A 24613-nucleotide genomic window follows, 5' to 3' on the forward strand; every position below is an offset into this window, starting at 1 on the left:
CGTTTTCACAAAAACCGTTATCAGTTATAACGTTTTCACAAAAACCGTTATCCGCAATAACGGTTTTCACAAAACCAGTTACCAGTTATTAACAGTTAACGGTTGTATCGTTAGCGTTCACATCACTATCTATAGCGGGCAAGTTATTTATGATAGAGCTTATACTAGCAACGTTCATATTCGCGTCAACGGTTTCAACAACCGTTGCTTGCGACGTGCTAGCGTTATTATTAACGTTATCGTTATTTTCCGTTGTCGACGGGGCCGCTATGGCTCTGTCCCTCACCGTGTTGAGGTTCGATTCCCCGTTATTGTTTGAGGAACTAGCTCCATCGCCCAAATCATCATAACAGGGAGGCATTTCAACATTGGTTCTTGCTTCTTCATCCACTCTTGAGTTGAGGCCCTCCCGGCTCAAATACTCGGGAGGAGGGCCGAAGAATTTGCACCTCATAGCCTCATTGTAGGGGGGAGGTCTTGTCCCATCCGGTAATACGGGGTAGTTTTCAAAATTGGCCCCCAAAAGCCTTATAGTCCTACCATTTAGGGTATAAGTATCATGTGATGTCATCCGGACAAAGTCTAGATCATCTATGTTGATCTCAGCTACATTGGGCGTGTCTGGCCGCCTGTCGGTCTCGGCCCGGCGTCCGAACCTGGGAATGGTCAGTTGGAACCTACCTAGTTGCAGAGTCAAGCGTTGCCGGTCCAGTTGGTCTATAACCCGTTCCAAAGTGCTATTCGAGTTTCGTCGCATGTAGTCAACTGGTCGCGCCATGTAGTTTAAATCTCGCGCGATGTCGCCAGTTTCCGGGTTCGTGAAATAGAACTCTGATGCGTTTAGATCGCAGAATGTCGGGCTCCGATAGTTGTCCAGGGTTCGATTCCTGGTTGGGGAGTTGTTTAGTGACGTTGAGCGTACGTTCGTTAGTTCTACGTCGCTTTGTGTTGGTACCTGAGGAGAGACGTATGTTTTAGTACTAGCTACTTCCGCGCGGTTTCACCCGCTCTACTTGGTTCCTATTAGTCGTAGCGTGATGTTTTATAGCCTCCTTCCTCGATAAATGCACTATTCAACACAAAAAAAAATATTAAAATCGGACCAGTAGTTCCGGAGATTAGCACGTTCAAACAAACCTTTCAGCTTTATAATATTAGTATATAGAAGATATGTATGTAAACTATAGATGCATGTATAGGGTGACCGGTAATTAGTGAACGATATTTAAACACGTGATTGTACTCATGATTACAAACAACTTTGTCAAAGAAACTATTGTTGTATACTCATTAGTTTTATTTTTATCACAATAACAAAACAACAAAATATCGCGCGCGTGCTTTCGCATGATCAGCTGTTAGCAGCGAGGCGCCCGCGTTATAGGAAGACTAGTAACTAGGTAGGTATTTTGGAACTTTACTTTGTTATTGTGATAAAAATAAAACTAATGAGTATACAAAATAAGTTTCTTTTTTTATGAACCACGCCGGTAATCGAGCAGACGTATTACCTGATGGTAAGCAATCGCCGCTGCCCATGGACACTTGAAACATCAAAGGCGTTACAAGTGCGTTGCCGGCTTTTTGGGAGTTAGGAATTTAAGGGTTGTTGTTCGGAAATGGGGATGGGGAAGATTGGGAAGGGGGGAATTGGGCCTCCGGTAACCTTACTCACACAACGAAACACAACGCAAGCGTTGTTTCACGTCGGTTTTCTGTGAGGCCGTGGTATCACTCCGGTCGAGCCGGCACATTCGTGCCGAAGCATGGCTCTCTCACATTACATCTTCGGGAAAGTTGTTTGTAACCATGAGTACAATCACGTGTTTAAATATCGTTCACTAATTACCAGTCACCCTATATATGTATGTATGTATGTCTGTATGTCTCACCTGTCTGTATCTGGAGGAGAATATAGCGGAGAGTCGCGCGAGGCCGAAGCTCCCCCGCTCGGGGCCGGCGTCGGGCTCCGCCACCGGCTCCACCGGGGGACACTCCGTGCCACACTGCAGACGGAAACATCAGGTAATGATACATCTTTCATACAGTATGTTAACTATCAGAGGGCGTACCTATTAACCCGCAATAGTATAGCATCCATACATGCTAAAAAATATTACCATACAAAAACAAAACAATTTTATTTTATTAAATACATATGTATATAAATATTCACCTAAAAATTTAAATCGATACGTAAAAGAAATACAAGAAAGGCAACGTTGCAATTAATTGGTTATTTTTCTATGCTGATATTTTTATTTTAATGTATTAATGATATAGATTAATGAGTTTAAAGGAACGCCCTCTGTTAGTTTACATTCTGTATATTATACATGTGAAAGTTTAGTATGTATGTATGTTTGTTACTCAATCACGTCAAAACGGCTGAAGGGATCTGGATGAAATTTGGAACAGGGGTAGATTACGATCTGGAATAACACTTACGCCCGAATACTCAAACGCTACTCAATTTTAAGACGCTCTCAAGTGTAGTTCTGTCACTATCAATTCTTTATAAAATGACAGAGATAGCACGATATTTAAATACAACTTAAAATTGAGTAGCGTTTGAGTATTCGGGTGTTAGGCTACTTTGTATTGATCCGGAGCTGCGGACTACCTAGCGGGTTTACCGGGGCTCCGGCTCGAAAAGCAGGAGTAGGAACGGGTTGATTTTTAGTCAGTAAGAGTCTGACACTCCCTCTCGCCTCGCCCAAGGCGGGAGAAGTCATTGGATGATTTTCCCCCTCAAAAAAAAAGGCTACTTTGTATCCCACGGGAATGCGGGCGAAGGCGGTGGCAAACACTAGTTTAATATAAATACCTGTGTGGGCCTGACGTCGTGTGGCGCGGAGTCATCCCTCGCGTCCTGCTCCAGCAGGCGGGACGCTTCGTAGCAGGGGGGGAAGCGGTGCGTCTGCAAGTTACAATAACAATATTACTATTGTTTATGGCGTTAAGGTTGTGTTTGGTTTAGCAGGGTTTTTTTGAAAAAATAGACGTGTGATTGTCGCGAAGATTTATTCACAACTGACATGTACTTGACAGGTAGTTTAAGTGGACTGTATGTATGATTATCTATAGCTACGTTAATTTATTTGTAAGTAGAAGGTACTTTGCTTAAACATTCCGCCCCCCAAAGAACGCAGTTCTTTAATATAAGTTTACAAAATTATAGGTATGACTACCATTTAAATTAAGTAAAGAATAACAACGGTATATAACTTGAGGTGATAAGGTAAGTTTCATAACAATATACAAATAACTAGTACCTAGGAAATATCGACAACTCTAACAACATAATAGTATCACTGTAAATATAAGAATTACAAGTTATTATACAAATATGAGAGGGTCGGAATAATATCTTACACAGCTGTTTTGATGAGTCACTTATCTATGTATGTAATGCTTTCAAAACTAGTCTATCAATAATAGGTTAGTAAATCTATTTCAATTACATAACATTTGATAAACATCATTAAATAGGTAAGGTAATAGACACAAGGTTCACGGTAAGTTATAATTTTAGTTTTCTTAGTTCTAAGTAGTTAGTTTTAATAATTAGGTACACATTATATTAAGTTTTACAAAGAGTAGTTATCACTAATTCTAAGCTTATTTTGTTAAGACACATATTTTATTTACAGGACGTTTTAATACACTGTTCTTACATCTAATTGATACAACGCGAGTAAGATTATCGGGACCAACATGTTTTTGAATTACTCGTCCTAATATCCACTTACTAGGTGGGACATTATCGTCCTTTAGGATAACTATGTCATCGATTTCTGGCTCAATTTGCTTTGTGTTCCATTTATATATTTTATTAAGATTAACAAGATATTCTTTATACCATCTTTTCCAGAAATCGTTGACCATTTTTTGGACTAATCTCCATCGTTCGAGATTCGTAATATGCTTACAAGGTGTATAATTCTCATCTGATAGGTTTAATAAAGGTTCGCCAACCAGGAAGTGACCTGGTGTCAGGGGAAGAGGGTCATGGGGGTCATCACTTAAAATTGAAATTGGTCGCGAATTTAAGCAAGCTTCAATTTGTGCCAACACAGTGGAAAGTTCCTCGTAGGTGAGTGTACTATTCCCAATTACTTTCATGAGATGTGTTTTTGTACTGCGTACCCCAGCCTCCCACAAGCCCCCAAAATTAGGTGCATGTGGAGGGATAAAATGCCACGTAGTACGTTCTAGAGTTAACAGTTCTGCTATCTCGCTAGCAATAGAAGATCTGGCCTTATCAAACATAATTATCTCGTAGCTGCTTGTCTGCTCCCACAAAGTTAGTGCCATTATCACTAAAAAGGTCCCGACAATGTCCTCGTCTGGCCGTAAAGCGCCTGAAAGCAGCGATGAATCCCTTAGAAGTTAGATCGGTGACAGCTTCCAGGTGTACAGCACGTGTTACCATGCAAATGAAGAGGCAAATATAGCCCTTGTAAGATTTGGCTCCTCTGCCTGGAGAAAATCTGATATTAATGGGTCCTGCATAATCTACACCAGCTGATCGAAAAGGTCTGCTAGGTTTTACTCGTACCTCTGGTAGTTGGCCCATCAACTGTACCGCATTGTTTTTTGCATATCTAATACACGTTGTACATTCTCGGTAATATCCTTTTACTTGATTCTTAGCTCGTAATATCCAGTACTTTGATCTCAAGTAATTTAGCATTACTTGTGGTCCACCATGCATTGTTTTCTGATGAGCATCTTTTATTATTAGTCTACTAAGATGACTCTTAGAAGGTAAAATTATAGGATGTCTAGTGTCGTACGTAACTTGTGACTGTTGAATACGTCCGCCAACTCTTAAAATGCCATTATCATCTATAATGGGACAAAGATTGCGTAGTTTGCTTCTTTTGAGGACACTGCCTTGAGATTTTAACTGCTTGATTTCTTGATTAAATTCTATGCCTTGAATTTGTTTAATACAATTATTTAGAGTTTCATTAATTTCTTGCGATGTAATAAATTTAGTATTATATTTAACCTTGTTTTTATTTAACTTTACATTTAACCATCTTCTACAGTATGAAATTACTCTCAACATTTTCTGTAAGTTAGAGAACTTAGTCCAAATTAATTCCTCTTCGGTATTCAATAAAGCAGTGAAAACTCTGGCTTTCTCTTCTTCTTGTGTATCCTCGACATCCACTAAATTCATGTTCAGGTCTAGTGTAGACAACCAGTCTGGGCCGTTCCACCACTGTGAGTTAGTTATCAACTCTGATGCATGTAAGCTTCTTGAAGCGTAATCAGCCGGGTTTGTTTCTGTTGTCACATGACCCCATTGCTCATAATCCAGAATGTTTAGTATCTCAGAGACTCGATTGCTGACAAATGTGTTCCATCGACTCGCCCCACCCTTTAACCAAGCTAGAACTATGGTCGAGTCTGTCCACGCGTGTAAATTTTCCTTAGCTATATTCATTACTTGCGCTGTCTCGAAAATCAGTTTGGCTGCTAGTGTAGCACCACAGAGTTCCAATCTCGGAATAGATAATTGTTTTTCAATAGGAGCAACCTTTGTTTTTGCTGATATTAAACTGACGTAAACTCTGTTTCCCTCGACTACTCGAATATAAACTGCTGCCCCATATGCTGCCTGTGACGCGTCTGCGAAGACGTGCAACTCTATTGTCGATGTGTGGGAACATTTTAACCACCTTGGTATAGAAATATATTTAATGTGAGCTAAATTCTCTCTAAAGTGCAACCATTCTGCTAGCAGCTCTCCACCAATGGTGTCGTCCCATCCTAGTCCTGTTTTCCATAACTTCTGTATCATTATTTTTGCTAGAACAACAACAGGAGCTATCCACCCTAGGGGATCATATAGCCTTGCAACATCAGAAAGAACACGTCGTTTAGTTATCGATTCCTTTGTTTCAGCTAAGTTGAGAGAATATACAAAACTGTCAGCGTTTCGATTCCAATTAACTCCTAGTACTTTAACTAAACTGTTGACCTTAAGAGGCAGTTCATGATCATCTCTTTTATTCGTACCCATATATTTTAACACGTTCTCATTATTGCTACTCCATTTTTGTAGCTCGAATCCTCCTAAGTTCAAAAGTTTGTTCATGTCATTGTAAATACTAACAGCTTCATCCTCTGTTTCACATCCTGACAGTAGATCATCCATGTAGAAATCTGTTTTTGTTATTTTAGCAGCAGCTGGAAATGTTGATTTTTCATCATCTGCCAATCTCTGTAGTGATTTCACTGCAAGGTATGGTGCACATGCAGTACCACAGGTCAATCTCGTCAGTTTGTAATGTTTAATTTCCTCATTAGTTGTTGGTCTCCATAATAATCTTTGATAGTCGGTGTCTTCCTCTGCAACACGCACCATTCTATACATTTTTATTACATCTGCCGTAATACAAATTTTATGTGTCCTCCATCTCATTAGTATATGACGTAAGTCTTGTTGCAGCTTAGGACCCACGAGCAAATTGTCGTTTAAGGAGACATGATTGATGCCCTTACACGAAGCGTCAAACACTACCCGAAGTTTCGTCGTATCTTTGTCTTCTCTTATTACGCCATGGTGAGGTAAATACACCGCTTTAGAATTATTAACTACTGCAGGTTCCACTTCAATCATGTGATTAAGATTAATGTATTCCTTCATAACCTTACTGTATTCTTCATGAAGTTTGCAATGTTTTGCGAATTTCTTCTCTAGGATCTCAAACCTTTTAGCAGCTATTTCCCTCAGTCCATCAGCTTGAACTTGTGGGTTATCGTTTCTGAATGGCAATCTTACTACATATCTTCCGTCCTTGTCTCTGACCGTTGTAGCCTTGTAATACTCTTCACATCTTTCTTCATCCTTAGAAAATCTCTTTTGTATGGTGTTTGGCTCGTTTTCTAACTCCCAAAACATCTTAAGTATCTCATCTTCTTTAAGCTGAACATGCAAGCTGGTGACGTTCTTCTCTGCTGAAATGCATTCTCGTGACATCCTTCCTGACAGAACCCAACCTAAAATTGTGTTTTGTGCTAGTAGGCTACTCACAGGATGTTTGATAACGCCGTCTAACAAGACTTCGCTGTAAACCTCAGCTCCAAGGAGAATATCTATTCTCCCTGGTGTTGCAAATCCTGGGTCAGCCAGTTCCAAATCCTTTAAATCTGACCACTCAGGGATACCTAAATTAGTAGTAGGTAGCATTGTTGTTAGTGAACGCAATACATATGCCTCCACTCGTACTGATGCATTGGGATTATGACATGATTTGATGTAAAGTGTGACCCTGTGTTTGATTTTAGTTTGCCTCTCTCCTACACCTGACACCCAACCACTCACTGATCTACGAGGAAGATTTAATAACTGTACTGTTGCCTCTGTAACAAATGAAGCTTGTGACCCTTGGTCTAACAAAGCTCTCACAACGTATTTGAAACCATTCTTATTATCTACTAACACGTTAGCTGTAGCTAATAGGACACTATTTGATTTTATATGTTCACTGGAAAAGTTGGTCACAATATGCTCATTATTAGATAAAGAAGTAGGCGTACCTGTAGACTTGTCGATCTCTATACCTGCAGTTGAAGTTTCACCTTCCTTCGGTTTCTCGTTCTGCTGCCCTCTCTCGAAGTGCAGAAGGGTGTGATGCCGCCGTCCACACTTTCTACAACACGTTGACTGACGACACTTGCTCACGGAGTGTGTAGGCGCCAAGCAATTGAAGCATAACTTGTTCGTCTGTACAAACTCTTGTCGTTCATTTGGAGACTTATTTCCAAACTTTTTGCAGGAGTATATGTAATGGTCACCACTACACAACACACATTTTGTTTCGGGCCTTTTTCCGTCGCTGCTGGTTACGTTTGAATGGAAAACCTTAGGTTTAGTTATTACTTTGGGTTGCAATGTTTTAACTTTAGTACTTTCTATCATTTCTAAAGCTCTGAACCTTGCTTCTAAAAAATCTCTTAATTCTGACCATGTGGGTATGTCGTTATTACATGTTGCACTAATTTGTTGTTCCCATAACTTTATAGATTCAGAATCTAACTTCGACACAACTAAGTAGGTAGTTACCATATCCCAGGTATCAGTCTGCAAACCCATGTTCTTCAACGCCTTTAAACATGTCGCAGTTGTGTCCACTAGTTGTTTAATTAAACTAGCCGATTCCGACTGCACAGGTTTTTGCGTAAACAATATCTTCATAATTGCGTTGCAGTTGAACCTCGTATTATTGTAACGTTTTATTAATTGATTCCAGGCCTCATCATAATTTGCATCTGTTATGGAGAAGTTACGTAACAGTGCCTCAGGTTCTCCAGATAAGTTGCTTTTTAGGTAATGCAGCTTCTGTACACGTGATAGATGTTCATTATCGTGAATTAGAGTCCGGAACAGGTCGTAGAATGGTTGCCACTCCTCGTACTTTCCCGTGAATGTGGGTATTTGTATATTAGGCAACCTTATTCCTCGATTCTTAAAATCTTGCACGTCGTTTATTGAAGAGGATTGAGATAAAGCAGGTTGAAATTTTGATTCTTCTAAAAAAGGCTGAAGAGCTTCTCTTAATGCTGATTTATAGTTTATGTATATTTCTTCAAATACCTCATAAATATCTTGCTCAAAGTAAGGGTCTTGTCTTTCCTCGTCAGCCATTTTTATAATGATACACTTGTGACCCTCCTTAAACTCCTTCCATAGTTCCTCTAATAAGTCCAACCTTGTTTCTAAATAAGGTCGTTTAATTCTGTCTTTCGGCGATTTCTTATAGTTTTTTTCAGTCTTCCTTAAGTTTTCTAGAAGCTCATTTTGATACATAATCATATCCTCCATCGTTGTATATTTGTGCCGCTCCACAAGAAACACAAATTATCTCACTAAGCAGGAAAGTTCACCGTAATTATGCGTTTTCTAAGTTCGTAACACGTATTAAAGTCTATTTATTTGAATTCACTAATTAGTTTCTAAACCACTTCTCAGAAAAAATCCTTATCGCTTAGGAATGTTATTGTTCTCACTCACGGCGATCGCTCGCACCTGGGTCGGCCGATCACTTTAATCCGGTTCGATTTAGGACCATATGTTTGTGGCGTTAAGGTTGTGTTTGGTTTAGCAGGGTTTTTTTGAAAAAATAGACGTGTGATTGTCGCGAAGATTTATTCACAACTGACATGTACTTGACAGGTAGTTTAAGTGGACTGTATGTATGACTATCTACAGCTACGTTAATTTATTTGTAAGTAGAAGGTACTTTGCTTAAACAATTATAATGTTAAAAATATAATTATCCGGATCAGTGATCCGAATCAATGCAAGGGATCGGGCAAACTGAGAACATTAATTTAAGTCTGTTGGCCTACTCTAATTCAACGAACGAACGAAAAAACTTCACAGATTGCATACTACAATTCTATTTATTGCGAACTTTCGTGAACAAAAATGAACGAATGAAATAAAGATAAATAAATAGGTTTTGATATGAAATTAAAAATAAAACGTTATTTCAAGTAATTCTATTAGTAAATCAATAAAACCTACGGCCGAAGATTAAACGAAACTTTGGATTCGAGAACCGGAGTAGACCTACTGATATATAATTTCTGGTTATAAATTTGAGATTATCAACCTGCATTGAGCAAGCGTGGTGATTAATGCTCGATTAATGACCTCCGTGTGAGAAGAGGCCTTTGGGCAGCAGTGGACAGTGGACACTTATAGACGGTTCATGTGAATTAATAAAATGGTTATAAACATAATCATAGATAGCACAGCTCTTAAGTGTGGCGTCTCTAGCATCTTAAGTGTGGGTTTACCATGCTTGGCACTGCTGGGCCGGCTCGACCGGAGTGTGAGTGAGTTATCGGACAACCAATTACCCCCTTCTCAATCTTCCCAATCCTCGATTCCCCAAACAACCCTTAAATTTCTAACTCCCCAAAAAGCCTGCAACGCATTTGTAACGCCTCTGGTGTCCATGGACGGTGACCCGGCGGCGATTGCTTACCATCAGGTGATACGTTTGCTCGTTTACCGACTTTTTTTTTGATGACGGGATGAAACCTTCTGAAGACGCCTATGATTTTGGGGATAAAAGACTAGGGAATGTGGGATTTTTACCTAACTAAAACCACCCGGTGGCTACCCTCAACTCTTGTGAGGGGCACCGGGTCCTCTTAATAGATCTGCCCCGGAGCCCCCACGATAATAAAAACACTAGTTAGTAGATAGTATAGTGTTACCTGTGCATACTGCATGTTATAATGATGCCTGGTGGCTCTGTCTGCGTGTGCATAGCTGCGCAGCGCGTTGCGCTTCATGTGCATCTTGCACAGCGCGGACACCAGCAGGACTACTGCTATCATGAAGATTAGGGCGCATGCTGCAACATAACGCGCATATTTTGATAACCAAAATAAGATATCGGTCAAAAATGTTTTTAAAGATATGTATCTTAGAATTCTGCGTAATTTTTTACATTAATTCTATACAATTTCTGTCAAAAAAGCCATTTATTTTAGACAACTTTTTCAAATAACACAAATATAATTCAAAATTTTAAAAATAATTTAAATAACACACTAATATAACTAAAATTAAAAAAAAAATATGTCTGTTGACAGTTATAAACCGTTCGAAGACACTCAACTAGTATCAAGTCAAACCGGGGCCCATAATAATAGGCTGCATTCGTGCTGTATTTATTTACAAAGTGTAGTACGTACCGGTGACGGTGTAGATGGTGGACTGTATGAAGCCGTAGTCGTCGCCCGCGTGCCGGTCCTCGAACAGGGGCGGATACTCCACGTCCACGTACCCTGCCACAATACAATATAACATAACATTACATTACATAACACTTGGTTATATTACAACACTATTGTAAGTTGATGATGAGCCATGCTTCGGCACTGCTGGCCCGGCTCTGACGCTGACGTATCCGAGCAACGTCTATTCTTCTGGGGCCTTAAGTCTGCTATTACAATTGTGTCAGAATGGTCGATCATTGAGCAGTGCAAGAGGGATGCAGCTATGTAGGTTTTATAGCTCCGTCCCTCTTGCACTGCTCAGTGATCGACCATTCTGACACAATTGTAATAGCAGACTAAGGCCCCTGGTCATTGTTATAACAATATAATGTTGTAACAAAATATCTAATTAGTACATAGTAGCGCCATCTCTTATCGTTTTGTAGAAACTGTGTATCTATCTATGTCAATTGTTATAAAAATAAAAGACAGTCTGTTGCGAATAACGTCTTTTACTAGAATCACAAACCAATCCAATTCCATAATTTGTCAGTATTATCATTTTAGTATAAAATACTCCCACCGAAGACCGGAGTGATACCACGGCCTCACAGTATACCGACGTGAAACTACCCTCGTTGTTTCGTTGTATACATGAGGTTACCGGAGCCCCAATTACCCCCCTAGCCGATCTTTTCAATCCCCGATTCCCCAACAACCCTTAAATTCCTAACCCCCAAAAACCCACGCACTTGTAACGCCTCTAGTGTTTCAAGTGTCCATGAGCGGCGACCAGGCGGCGATTGCTTACCATCAGGTGATCCGTCTATCTGTTTACCGACTTAGGGTTCGTTCACACAGACTGACTCGGAAAGCAGAGCAGAATTAGCACTGCTTTTGTCATTAATTATGTTTGAATGTGCTTGGTGTGAATAACATAAGTTGACCAGCTCCGATCGGACCGGATCGCGTATTTTTTCGATCGTGCAGCCGACCAACATCGATTGCGTCGCTTTCAGCCGGTATATGTGAAATAATTGGCGACTCCGCTGCGACCGACTCCTGTGTGAAAAGAAAAATGTGCGCCGATGTTCTGCGAGCCGGTCTGTGTGAATGGACCCTTTATTATGATAAAATACGATGATGCTCCCGTACCTTCGAGTCGGGAGTACCGCGGATGCTCGTCGCAGCAGGACGGCTGCGGACACAGCGCGCTGGCGGACCGGCAGCACGCCGACTCCGAGATACAGCGACCCGACGAGCAGTTCAACTTGTCGCTACCTGATTGTGGAATAGAAAGATATGTTAATTAAAAATCACGGTATATTAATGGTAATATATGTCCCACCCACTTCCTTGTGCGAACTGCTAGGGAGTTGAACTCCTTGCCGGAGTCTGTGTTGGTAGGTATAGGTTGCTTATAGGCAGACGTACTCCATCGTAGGCCGCATCATCATCCGATTTTAGTTTGTCTTGTATAATACAACTGCGTCCACTGATTCACATCCACATCGTACGGACCACTCATCGACAATGCCTACATGCGAAGTGTACCGATGACGTCACACGGAATGCCGATGTCAAAAATCTGAGTGAAAATGGTATCGGCAATGCGATTGCTAATACTCCTGCTAATATCCTTTTACATTGTCTGCAGCTCCGGATCGGGCATCAGCCCTAATGGGCCTCATCCGTGGTGGTCTAGTGGATGCAGTCTGAAAAATTAATCCGTTTGATGCGATCCGTCCGATGCGTTTTTATATGGGGCAAGCCCGTCGCAGCCTCCCATACCGCTGCAACTCCTGTGCAACTACAGTAGATACAACCATGCAAACACCGGAACACTGAAGTCCAACGTCCCAGGGACATGCATGACATCATTTACTCCCTCTCTTCCCCTTTTTTTTTGAGGGGGAAAATCATCCAATGACTTCTCCCGCCTTGGGTGAAGCGGGAGGGAGTGTCAGACTCTTACTGACTAAAAACCACCCCGTTCCTACTCCTGCTTTGAGCCGGAGTCCCGGTAACCTTTTACGTTATCCGCAGCTCCGGATACTCTCTGTTCCCTAAAATAGTACAGTACTCTCAACGGATCTTGGCAGGTCTGAACTACGTGCAGAAGGCTGCGCAATAAGTGTAAAGGGTCAATTGTATTTAGAAATGGTCAATCTCTAGCCTAGATCGCCGCCCCCCGCACCTCGCCTCATGCCACCATTTGGTTCTAAAAAAGACTTATTGCGCAGCCTTCTGCACGTAGTTCAGACCTGCCAAGATCCGTTGAGAGTACTGTAAATGTAACAGTAGCACAATATACTCACGCGCGCACCCGAGCGGGGGACAGATGTGCGGTGCCTCGTCCTCGTTGCGCTCGCAGTCGCGGCGCCCGTCGCACACGTACTGCGCCGCGATGTAATAATACAATATACTCACGTACTGCGCCGCGATGTAATAATACAATATACTCACGCGCGCACCCGAGCGGGGGACAGATGTGCGGTGCCTCGTCCTCGTTGCGCTCGCAGTCGCGGCGCCCGTCGCACACGTACTGCGCCGCGATGTAATAATACAATATACTCACGTACTGCGCCGCGATGTAATAATACAATATACTCACGCGCGCACCCGAGCGGGGGACAGATGTGCGGTGCCTCGTCCTCGTTGCGCTCGCAGTCGCGGCGCCCGTCGCACACGTACTGCGCCGCGATGTAATAATACAATATACTCACGTACTGCGCCGCGATGTAATAATACAATATACTCACGCGCGCACCCGAGCGGGGGACAGATGTGCGGTGCCTCGTCCTCGTTGCGCTCGCAGTCGCGGCGCCCGTCGCACACGTACTGCGCCGCGATGTAATAATACAATATACTCACGTACTGCGCCGCGATGTAATAATACAATATACTCACGTACTGCGCCGCGATGTAATAATACAATATACTCACGTACTGCGCCGCGATGTAATAATACAATATACTCACGCGCGCACCCGAGCGGGGGACAGATGTGCGGTGCCTCGTCCTCGTTGCGCTCGCAGTCGCGGCGCCCGTCGCACACGTACTGCGCCGCGATGTAATAATACAATATACTCACGTACTGCGCCGCGATGTAATAATACAATATACTCACGCGCGCACCCGAGCGGGGGACAGATGTGCGGTGCCTCGTCCTCGTTGCGCTCGCAGTCGCGGCGCCCGTCGCACACGTACTGCGCCGCGATGTAATAATACAATATACTCACGTACTGCGCCGCGATGTAATAATACAATATACTCACGTACTGCGCCGCGATGTAATAATACAATATACTCACGTACTGCGCCGCGATGTAATAATACAATATACTCACGCGCGCACCCGAGCGGGGGACAGATGTGCGGTGCCTCGTCCTCGTTGCGCTCGCAGTCGCGGCGCCCGTCGCACACGTACTGCGCCGCGATGTAATAATACAATATACTCACGTACTGCGCCGCGATGTAATAATACAATATACTCACGTACTGCGCCGCGATGTAATAATACAATATACTCACGTACTGCGCCGCGATGTAATAATACAATATACTCACGCGCGCACCCGAGCGGGGGACAGATGTGCGGTGCCTCGTCCTCGTTGCGCTCGCAGTCGCGGCGCCCGTCGCACACGTACTGCGCCGCGATGTAATAATACAATATACTCACGTACTGCGCCGCGATGTAATAATACAATATACTCACGCGCGCACCCGAGCGGGGGACAGATGTGCGGTGCCTCGTCCTCGTTGCGCTCGCAGTCGCGGCGCCCGTCGCACACGTACTGCGCCGCGATGTAATAATACAATATACTCACGTACTGCGCCGCGATGTAATAATACAATATACTCACGCGCGCACCCGAGCGGGGGACAGATGTGCGGTGCCTCGTCCTCGTTGCGCTCGCAGTCGCGGCGCCCGTCGCACACGTACTGCGCCGCGATGTAATAATACAATATACTCACGTACTGCGCCGCGATGTAATAATACAATATACTCACGCGCGCACCCGAGCGGGGGACAGATGTGCGGTGCCTCGTCCTCGTTGCGCTCGCAGTCGCGGCGCCCGTCGCACACGTACTGCGCCGCGATGTAATAATACAATATACTCACGTACTGCGCCGCGATGTAATAATACAATATACTCACGCGCGCACCCGAGCGGGGGACAGATGTGCGGTGCCTCGTCCTCGTTGCGCTCGCAGTCGCGGCGCCCGTCGCACACGTACTGCGCCGCGATGTAATAATACAATATACTCACGTACTGCGCCGCGATGTAATAATACAATATACTCACGCGCGCACCCGAGCGGGGGACAGATGTGCGGTGCCTCGTCCTCGTTGCGCTCGCAGTCGCGGCGCCCGTCGCACACGTACTGCGCCGCGATGTAATAATACAATATACTCACGTACTGCGCCGCGATGTAATAATACAATATACTCACGCGCGCACCCGAGCGGGGGACAGATGTGCGGTGCCTCGTCCTCGTTGCGCTCGCAGTCGCGGCGCCCGTCGCACACGTACTGCGCCGCGATGTAATAATACAATATACTCACGTACTGCGCCGCGATGTAATAATACAATATACTCACGCGCGCACCCGAGCGGGGGACAGATGTGCGGTGCCTCGTCCTCGTTGCGCTCGCAGTCGCGGCGCCCGTCGCACACGTACTGCGCCGCGATGTAATAATACAATATACTCACGTACTGCGCCGCGATGTAATAATACAATATACTCACGTACTGCGCCGCGATGTAATAATACAATATACTCACGTACTGCGCCGCGATGTAATAATACAATATACTCACGCGCGCACCCGAGCGGGGACAGATGTGCGGTGCCTCGTCCTCGTTGCGCTCGCAGTCGCGGCGCCCGTCGCACACGTACTGCGCCGCGATGTAATAATACAATATACTCACGTACTGCGCCGCGATGTAATAATACAATATACTCACGTACTGCGCCGCGATGTAATAATACAATATACTCACGCGCGCACCCGAGCGGGGGACAGATGTGCGGTGCCTCGTCCTCGTTGCGCTCGCAGTCGCGGCGCCCGTCGCACACGTACTGCGCCGCGATGTAATAATACAATATACTCACGTACTGCGCCGCGATGTAATAATACAATATACTCACGCGCGCACCCGAGCGGGGGACAGATGTGCGGTGCCTCGTCCTCGTTGCGCTCGCAGTCGCGGCGCCCGTCGCACACGTACTGCGCCGCGATGTAATAATACAATATACTCACGTACTGCGCCGCGATGTAATAATACAATATACTCACGTACTGCGCCGCGATGTAATAATACAATATACTCACGCGCGCACCCGAGCGGGGGACAGATGTGCGGTGCCTCGTCCTCGTTGCGCTCGCAGTCGCGGCGCCCGTCGCACACGTACTGCGCCGCGATGTAATAATACAATATACTCACGTACTGCGCCGCGATGTAATAATACAATATACTCACGTACTGCGCCGCGATGTAATAATACAATATACTCACGCGCGCACCCGAGCGGGGGACAGATGTGCGGTGCCTCGTCCTCGTTGCGCTCGCAGTCGCGGCGCCCGTCGCACACGTACTGCGCCGCGATGTAATAATACAATATACTCACGTACTGCGCCGCGATGTAATAATACAATATACTCACGTACTGCGCCGCGATGTAATAATACAATATACTCACGCGCGCACCCGAGCGGGGGACAGATGTGCGGTGCCTCGTCCTCGTTGCGCTCGCAGTCGCGGCGCCCGTCGCACACGTACTGCGCCGCGATGCAGCGCGACCCGCACCAGAACGCGCCGCGACGGCAGTACTGCGGACCTACGCATCACATACATATTGGAGTGGACCTAGGATACTACCCTGCGGCACTCCTACTTATACACTCTTCAACTGAGCATACTTTTCCACCAGAGATGTGCTATGTAGCTATGTTGCGAAGATGTAATAGCTAAACTGTGAAACTATGTGACCGTTCAATGCGAGTTGACGATTTCAGAATTATAATTATAATCAGAAATTATAAGCCCAGGTTACCTCACGATGTCTAAATAATCTTAGAAAGTAGATATAACTAGGTAAAAGTCACATTGATTCTTGACGTTGGTAGGTTTAGGTTGGTAGGAACCCCACCCGCATGCATGAGTAGTGAGCGTCTTAAACCTCCGGGCCACCACTGGTATAAGACGCATCCATTCCGCTATCACACTCTAGAAATACACAGAAGTATAAAGAACTACTATCAAAAGCTTACCCCGGGTCTGCACAAGTATGTACTTGGTGACGCTGAAGGGCGGCGCGGAGCACATGTACTGGCCGCTGTCCGACTCCTGCAGCTCCAGCCGCGTCAGCGTGCTGTTCAGCGCCGGGCCCTTCGGCTCGCCCTTCAGGATCCTGCAAGTAAAGGGAGCTGGTTTACATTTTCTATATTTTATGACAAATGGGCCGGATCAACGACCAGAGTGAAAAATGATAAGAGTGACTTCACAGAAAACCGGCGTGAAACTACGATTGCGTGGTTTTTCACTTATGTAACTTCTCTAATGTTGGTGTACATGGGCAGCACTGATGCTTACCATCAGGTGATTGTTCATCCATCTACTCGTTTACTCAATCATCCAACAAAAAACGTTTCGTAGTAACTTTAAAATGACAATAAGACTAATGCCTTGTTCGCACTACACTAGTATTTTAGTCCAGTAGCAAGTGCATAGTAGCTAAAATCTCTCGCTCTCTCCCAAAATCTCGAACCGAGAGAGAGCTACTAAACATTCGCTAGCCGACTAAAATGCTAGCGCAGTGCAAACATGATTCCCCTAGTCCTTTCCATCATCGAACCACAAGACAATCGGCGAAGCGCCACCGCTTCATGGTAGATATCCCACCCACACGCACGAAGCGCTTCGCTTCAAGCTTCCTTGTGCGAACTGCTAGGGAGTGGAACTCCTTGCCGGAGTCTGTGTTTCCTGATGGGTATAACCTGGGTGTCTTCAAGGCCCGAGTGAATAGGTTGCTTATGGGCAGACGTGCTCCATCGTAGGCCGCATCATCACTTACCATCAGGTGAGATAGAGGCCAAACGTCGGCCCATTTAACATAAAAAAAAACGAGGCATGACTAATAGACGATTTTCAATTTCAATACTTACAGTTCCTGCTTAACGCCCGAATACACAAACGCTACTCAATTTAAAGTCATACTTAAATATCGTGCTATCTCTGTCATTTTATAAAGAACTAGCTACTTCCGCGCGGTTTCACCCGCTCTACTTGGCTTCTACTGGTCATAGCGTGATGTTTTATAGCCTTCCTCGATAAAAGCGCTATCCAACACAAAAATAACTATTCAAATCGGACCAGTAGTTTTGGAGATTAGCGCGTTCAAACAAACAAACAAACAAACAAACTCTTCAGCTTTATAATATTAGTATAGATTGATAGTGACAGAACTACATTTGAGAGCGTCTTAAAATTGAGTAGCGTTTGAGTATTCGGGCATAAGACTACTAAAAACAAGTGCAGGTATACTCACAGGTCGCCACTAGTGGAGTTATCGTTCATGTAGTTCCAGACGTATATGCGCGGCGTGGCTGCGGCGTCGCCGCGCAGCTCGCACACCAGCGTGAGGTTGTCGCGCACGCGCCGCACCACCACGTCCGTGTACTCCGGCTCGCCCGGCGCGTACAGCGCCAGCCACGGACCGGGCAGGTCGCCCGAACCTGGAAGTGGTCTAAAGATTTCATATGTATAGTATAGCGAAGACTGACGTCCATCCAGCGCTACGGGTGATGTCATTATGAAACATTTTATTGACCGCGCTAATTTCTTCAGAACTACTGGTCAAAGTCAAATTCAAAATCATTTATTTCAAATGGCGGACCAGGAATGCACTTTTGAACGTCTAAAAGCAAATATTACATAAGATTAATAACGATATCTGTCTGTCGGTTAGTCCTCTAGTTGACTCTATGTTGCTCGTTCCAAAGTGTAGATTCCTATGTAGAAGTGGTGGAACAGCCAGAAACTCCATAAGTTACTCGGCTTTTTCAATCAGATTATGTATCAATACAATACTTGGTTACTACGTGCCACTTGGTTCTATTTGAAACATGGCTTAGTCTTTTAGCTCGCACACACTAATATTATGAAAATGGGAAGTCGATTTACAGAGTAGGCCACGCGACATCACTGCGTCTGCGCAAACTACTAGGTTATGTATGTAAGAGTGGTGGTATACTCACAGGTCGCCACTAGTGGAGTTATCGTTCAAGTTCCAGACGTAGTAGGCGAGCGTTTGGCGTCGCCGCGAGCTCGCACACCAGCAGGTTAAACCGTATGATGAAGTGGTGGTATACTCACAGGTCGCCACAGTTTATCGTTATGTAGTTACGTAAGGCGCGGCGTGGCTGCGGCGTCGCCGCCAGCTCGCACACCAGCGTGAGGGTCGCGCACGCCGCACCACCACGTCCGTTACTGCTCGCCGGGCGCGTAAGGGCCAACGGCCCGGGCAGGTCGCCCGAACCTGGGGGACATACACAAAATAATACTAGCGGACCCGACAGACGTTGCTGTTACGGGGTTAATTTGAAAATTTTATTCTTTTTTTAATAAGGTAAAACATTCTGGACCGATGAAAATTATTATTCAAATGGACAATATCTAACGTCATTAATATTTGAACTGCGATGGTAGCGCCGTCCGTCGGAACCTAAAACATTCAAAATCAACAAACTAATAAATTAAAAAAATTAAAAAAACATTGTCCAATTGTGAATCTAAACCATTCTCAGTTTTTCAAAATCCGTCTACCCGGTTCATGACATACACACGTACAGAAGAATTATATATATAAAGATTAGGAACAAGGACTCAGTTTCCACCACGAAAAAAAGCACGAACGATCGATATCTAATTAAACATTTTTTTATGGTATTCAAACGGATCACCTGATGGTAAGCAATCGAAGCCTCCCATGGACACCCGAAACACCAGAGGCGTGACAAGTGCGTTGCCGGCTTTTTGGGGGTTAGGAATTTAAGGGTCGTTGGGGCCGATTCCCCAACGGGGATTGGGAAGATGGACGGTAACCTCATTCACACAACGAAACACAAGGCAAGCGTTGTTTCACGGGCGGCGCATGTCTTCAAAGGGCGAAGAGAGGGAGTGTCAGACTCATACTGACTAAAACCACCCCGTTCCTACTCCTGCTTTTCGAGTCGGAGTCCCGGTAAACCCGCTACGGAGTCCGCAGCTCCGGATATTTCGGACTTTAGACTTGAAACTTTGTATCAAAATCAACGCCGCGTAATTGCATTTGACTTATAATATTCTAACATAAACTAATAACATGCAAGATGAAGCTGACTCACACACTCACACACTCGCACTGCACAACAATTAAACACTAAACACACACACACACGTGTCATTAATAACCAGTTTATGATGATCTCGCTTCACATGATACTTCAGTACAGACACGTGTCAGTTTATACTGGTTGTCATTAGCTTGTATTACACACACATACGTGTTGAAGAGAACCAGTTTATCGTGACCTCGCTTGGTATGATACTTCAGTACATACACGGGTCAGGTTATACTGGTTTGTAAGTAGCTTGTATAACACACACACACGTGTTATTAATAAACCAGTTTATAATGACCTCGCGTTGTTTGATCCTTCAGTTCAAACACGGGTCAGTTTATACTGGTAGTGACTAGCTTGTATTACACACACATACGTGTTGAACAGAACCAGTTTATAATGACCTCGCATTGTATGATACTTCAGTAGATACACGGGTCAGTGTATACTGGTCGTGAGTAGATTGTATTACAGACACATACGTGTTGTACAGAACCAGTTTATGATGACCTCGCTTTGTTTGATACTTCAGTACAGACATGGGTCAGGTTATACTGGTTTGTGTAGCTTGTATTGTAGTATGTGCTATCGTCCCAGGTGTATATTGCTATACATACCTACCTAGTTACATTGTTTGTGATAAGTGGTGTGAGTAATGCCTAGTACGTAGTTGTGTTTGCATTATACTGGGTAGTTGGTAGGTTTGGATTAGGTGTACTCGATTTGAAGTTGAGGACTACCTAGCAGACTACCATGGGCTCCCGCTAGAAGAGCAGGTGTAGGAACGGGTTGTTTTTAGTCAGTAAGAGTCTGACACTCCCTCTCGCCTCACCCAAGGCGGGAGAAGAAATTGGATGATTTTCTCCCCTTAAAAAAAGTGTGGGAGAGTCATGCTTCGGTACGAATGGACCGGCTCGACCGGAGTGATACCACGACCTCACAGAAAACCGACGTGACACAACGCTTGCGTTGTGTTTCCTTGTGTGACGGAGGCCTAACTACCCCCTTCCCAATCCCCGATTCCCCAACAACCTTTAATTTCCCAATCCCCAGAAGGCTGGCAACGCACTTGTAACGCCTCTGGTGTCTCTTTCTGTCTTTTTAGTCTATTGGAGAGGACTAGGTAAGGCAGTGGACATCTTTGAGCTAATGTAAAGATGTTTATAAAGTTATAAAGAACCTAAAAGATACATGTGCGTTGCCGGCCTTTTGGGGGTTAGGAATTTAAGGGTTATTGGGGATTGGGAAGATTGGGAAAAGGGGTAATTGGGCCTCCGGTAACCTCACTCACACAACGCAAGCGTTGTTTCACATTCGTATTTCCTTGACAATACGTGATTTACTATTAGAAAATATTGCTTTTCTTACCTAAGTCAATTTTTAATATAGGTACTATTTTGCTGTCAGCAAGACGTGATACATGCCACTTTGATTTGCAACCAAATATTTATAAAAAATTAAAACAATCATACAGTCTTATTGAGAACCTCCTCCTATTTGGGAAGTGGGGTTAAAAAGGGTTCGCAAATGCGGCTACACTGGTATTTAGTGTATTGTACGTCATTAATTTGCTAGAAACACGTGACGAAAGTGGAACGGCCTATTTGGAAGTCATTGGGGAGGCTTGTTCGCGGCGCATTCGCTGCGCACTCGTCCCGGCCCGCAGCTGATCGCAAATCGCTAGTATGATAAGGCTCGAAGTGTATACTATGAATACATTGTAGAGAGCCTGCACGGTTGGCGCGGTGGCTGGGCAACTGGCTGCCATGCATCGTGTAGCGGGTTCGATTCCCGCACGGAGCAACTCTTTGTGTGATCCACAAATTGTTGTTTCGGATCTGGGTGTCATGTGCATGTGAAATTGTATGTCTGTAAACGCACCCACGACACAGGAGAAAATCCTAATGTGGGGCAATGTTTCTTTAAAAAAAAAACCGCTAGTATGATAAGGCTCGAAGTGTATACTATAAATACATTGTAGAGAGCCGCCTCTATTGTAAAGATTAAAACTGCTATTATATAAGAAAGATAAAAAAATCTGAGAAAAACCGCAGCAGATGATCATTGCACTATCAACAGATTACATCCTCCATAAAATAATTAACATTTTCCATTTAAGTATGCGCTGCAATACTTGTAATAACAGTGACTTGCCAGTAATTGCTGTAATTAAACTTTTAATATCTACATAAAAGGCACGTAATTATGCACATAAACAATTAATGTTATGCATAATAGTATAACATTTAGCATAAGCAAGTATTGTATTATGAATCTGATTAAAAAGGAGTAACCTATGGAGTTTCTTGCTCGTTCTTCTCCATAGGAATCTACACTTTGGAACGAGCAAATAGAGTAACTAGAGGACTGACAGACAGACATTTTGATTTTTCTAATATTATAATATTTGTTTTGACATTCAAAAGTGCCTTCCTGGTCGAATAAGTAATTTTGACTTTGACACACAGGATTAGGAAATGCAATCTCACTTCAGCCACAATCTCGTGAGATTTGCATTCCCTTCACTACACAGAACTTATTTATTAACACTCGCATGGTCTATTTGTCTCTCTGAGTGAACTTGGAATCTCATAATATACAGAAATAAGCATTAGGTATTTATGTTTGGCAATTGGCGTTCCATTGTCTCTGCCTAACCCCATGGGAGACAGGCGTGAGGTTATGTATGTATGTATTTATGTTTCTGATTTGGAGGTAATATGCAATTGGACAATTCCTCCAATTGGACAAAACCTCATTTTCTTCTTGTTGCCATGGCAACCATCATCAACAGCCCTGGGCAGTCCACAGCTGGACTATATGCCATCGCTCTTAATACAGTGGTTAGAAATTGCAGTATAAAAGGTTCAGCTTAACAGAGTGCCGCTGCCCAGTTTCTGTCTTATAAGTAAGCCCTCAGTTAGGTATTATGCCACCCGTGGGAAGAGTAGAGGCGGTGATTAATGTATTCTACTGTACCGTCACTACACTGCCAATCTTGTTGTTAAATGGTCGGACAAGTCGCAACATGCCTGTGTCACTATGTAGATTATATTAATATTCTCTTATCTATGTAGGCTTCAGCTGTTTCAGCCATTGATAATAAGTGCTTATATATGATTCATACAATCTTTATGTATGAAAAGATTTTTATAAGTAGTTTCATTCAACTAATATTATAGATGGGAAAATAAGTATGTTTGTTTGTGTGTTTGTTGTCTCTTTCTTTGGGGTTTATCTACTCAACAAATCTTCTTGAAATTTTGTCATGTAGTAGGAATTAAATACTGAAATATGTAGTAAGACTGATGGCCACACTTATTGAATTGAATTGCATCTGCAATGGTAGTTGTTAGTGCATTAAATAAATAAATAAATGCAATAGTACATAGGCTAATTCACGTGGGCAAAGCCGTGTGTAAAACCTAGTTATTAACAATATAATAATCAGCATTATTTGGCGGAGATTGGAAGTTTCTGAATGTTTATAAAAAAACCAGTTATAGTGTCATTTGTCTCGGGTCAAAGGAATTTACTATAAACAAAACAAAAAGGATAGTGGAGCAAAAGAGAAAGGATGTCCATCTAACGATGTTACAGAGTTACCGTTACCCAAAATTAGACGACAAAAATTCGGAAAACGCGAATTTTTTATGCAAACGAACAACATTTTTCCTGATGCATCCTGAGATACACAAGCCGCGATTAGCCACGAACCTTGTCCTTAATTGATAACTAAAGCTAGCAACCATGGTCAAAACACCTTTCAAGGCTAAAAAACCTGTATTGAATCAAAAAAATAATTTCGTGCATGCCAAATTTTTTACGAAAACTTCACATCGTCAATTGTGTAATAGCACTTACGGAACTACTACTTACATGTTTTTGTACTAAACAGTAGTGGAATAATACACGATAACAAACAATTGGACAACGAAAACATTTTTATTTACTTTTTAAACATTTTCAACTATTGACATTCAACACATTACGCCATTTTTGTTTCTTTAGGTATTTACGTTTCGATTGACGTTGGGTATTTTACGAATTGGGAACTTGTGGTCACATTTTCGTGATATTTTCCAGTTTCTGAATAAACAAGGAATAATTCAAGATTATAAGTAAGTCTAAAGAATGTGTAGCATAACTTCGAACAGTGATAATATCATGATATTTTTTATAACATTTTTAATAATTTGTTTTCATGCGTACAACGGAAAGTGTGAATTACTGGATATTTCGATTTACGCTTTAAATAAAAGTGGAATAACAGTGTGGTCTGGCTTTTATTTCAAATTTACGATGCTTAGTAATTTTTTATAGTAGTAAATTTTCAAGATTTACATGGTTTAGCTGTAAGAGATGGAAAATATGCTTAAAAACAATAAACAGTTAGTTTTACACAAAACAGTTTCGAAAATTCCTAGACATTAATGAAAAACGGAATGTACCAGCTTGTCACTCTAT

The 24613-nt window shown here is 43.3% G+C and overlaps 1 protein-coding gene across 1 annotated transcript; it reads right to left on the minus strand.

The window, feature by feature from the left end:
- On the minus strand, positions 1–24176 carry LOC118280337 (uncharacterized). The gene is made up of 10 exons (XM_050701908.1): positions 24026–24176; positions 18313–18499; positions 17036–17175; positions 16465–16602; positions 11911–12036; positions 10732–10824; positions 10249–10388; positions 2828–2920; positions 1893–2006; positions 1–955 (listed from the first exon to the last, which is right to left on the minus strand). Exons 1-10 carry the CDS (start codon positions 24087–24089, stop codon positions 89–91), a joined length of 1962 nt encoding a protein of 653 aa, XP_050557865.1. The 5' UTR covers positions 24090–24176; the 3' UTR covers positions 1–88.
- Positions 24177–24613: the final 437 nt, after the last annotated feature.

Source organism: Spodoptera frugiperda, chromosome 21 (assembly GCF_023101765.2).
Source record: "Spodoptera frugiperda isolate SF20-4 chromosome 21, AGI-APGP_CSIRO_Sfru_2.0, whole genome shotgun sequence".
Classification (NCBI taxonomy): Eukaryota; Metazoa; Arthropoda; class Insecta; order Lepidoptera; family Noctuidae; genus Spodoptera; species Spodoptera frugiperda.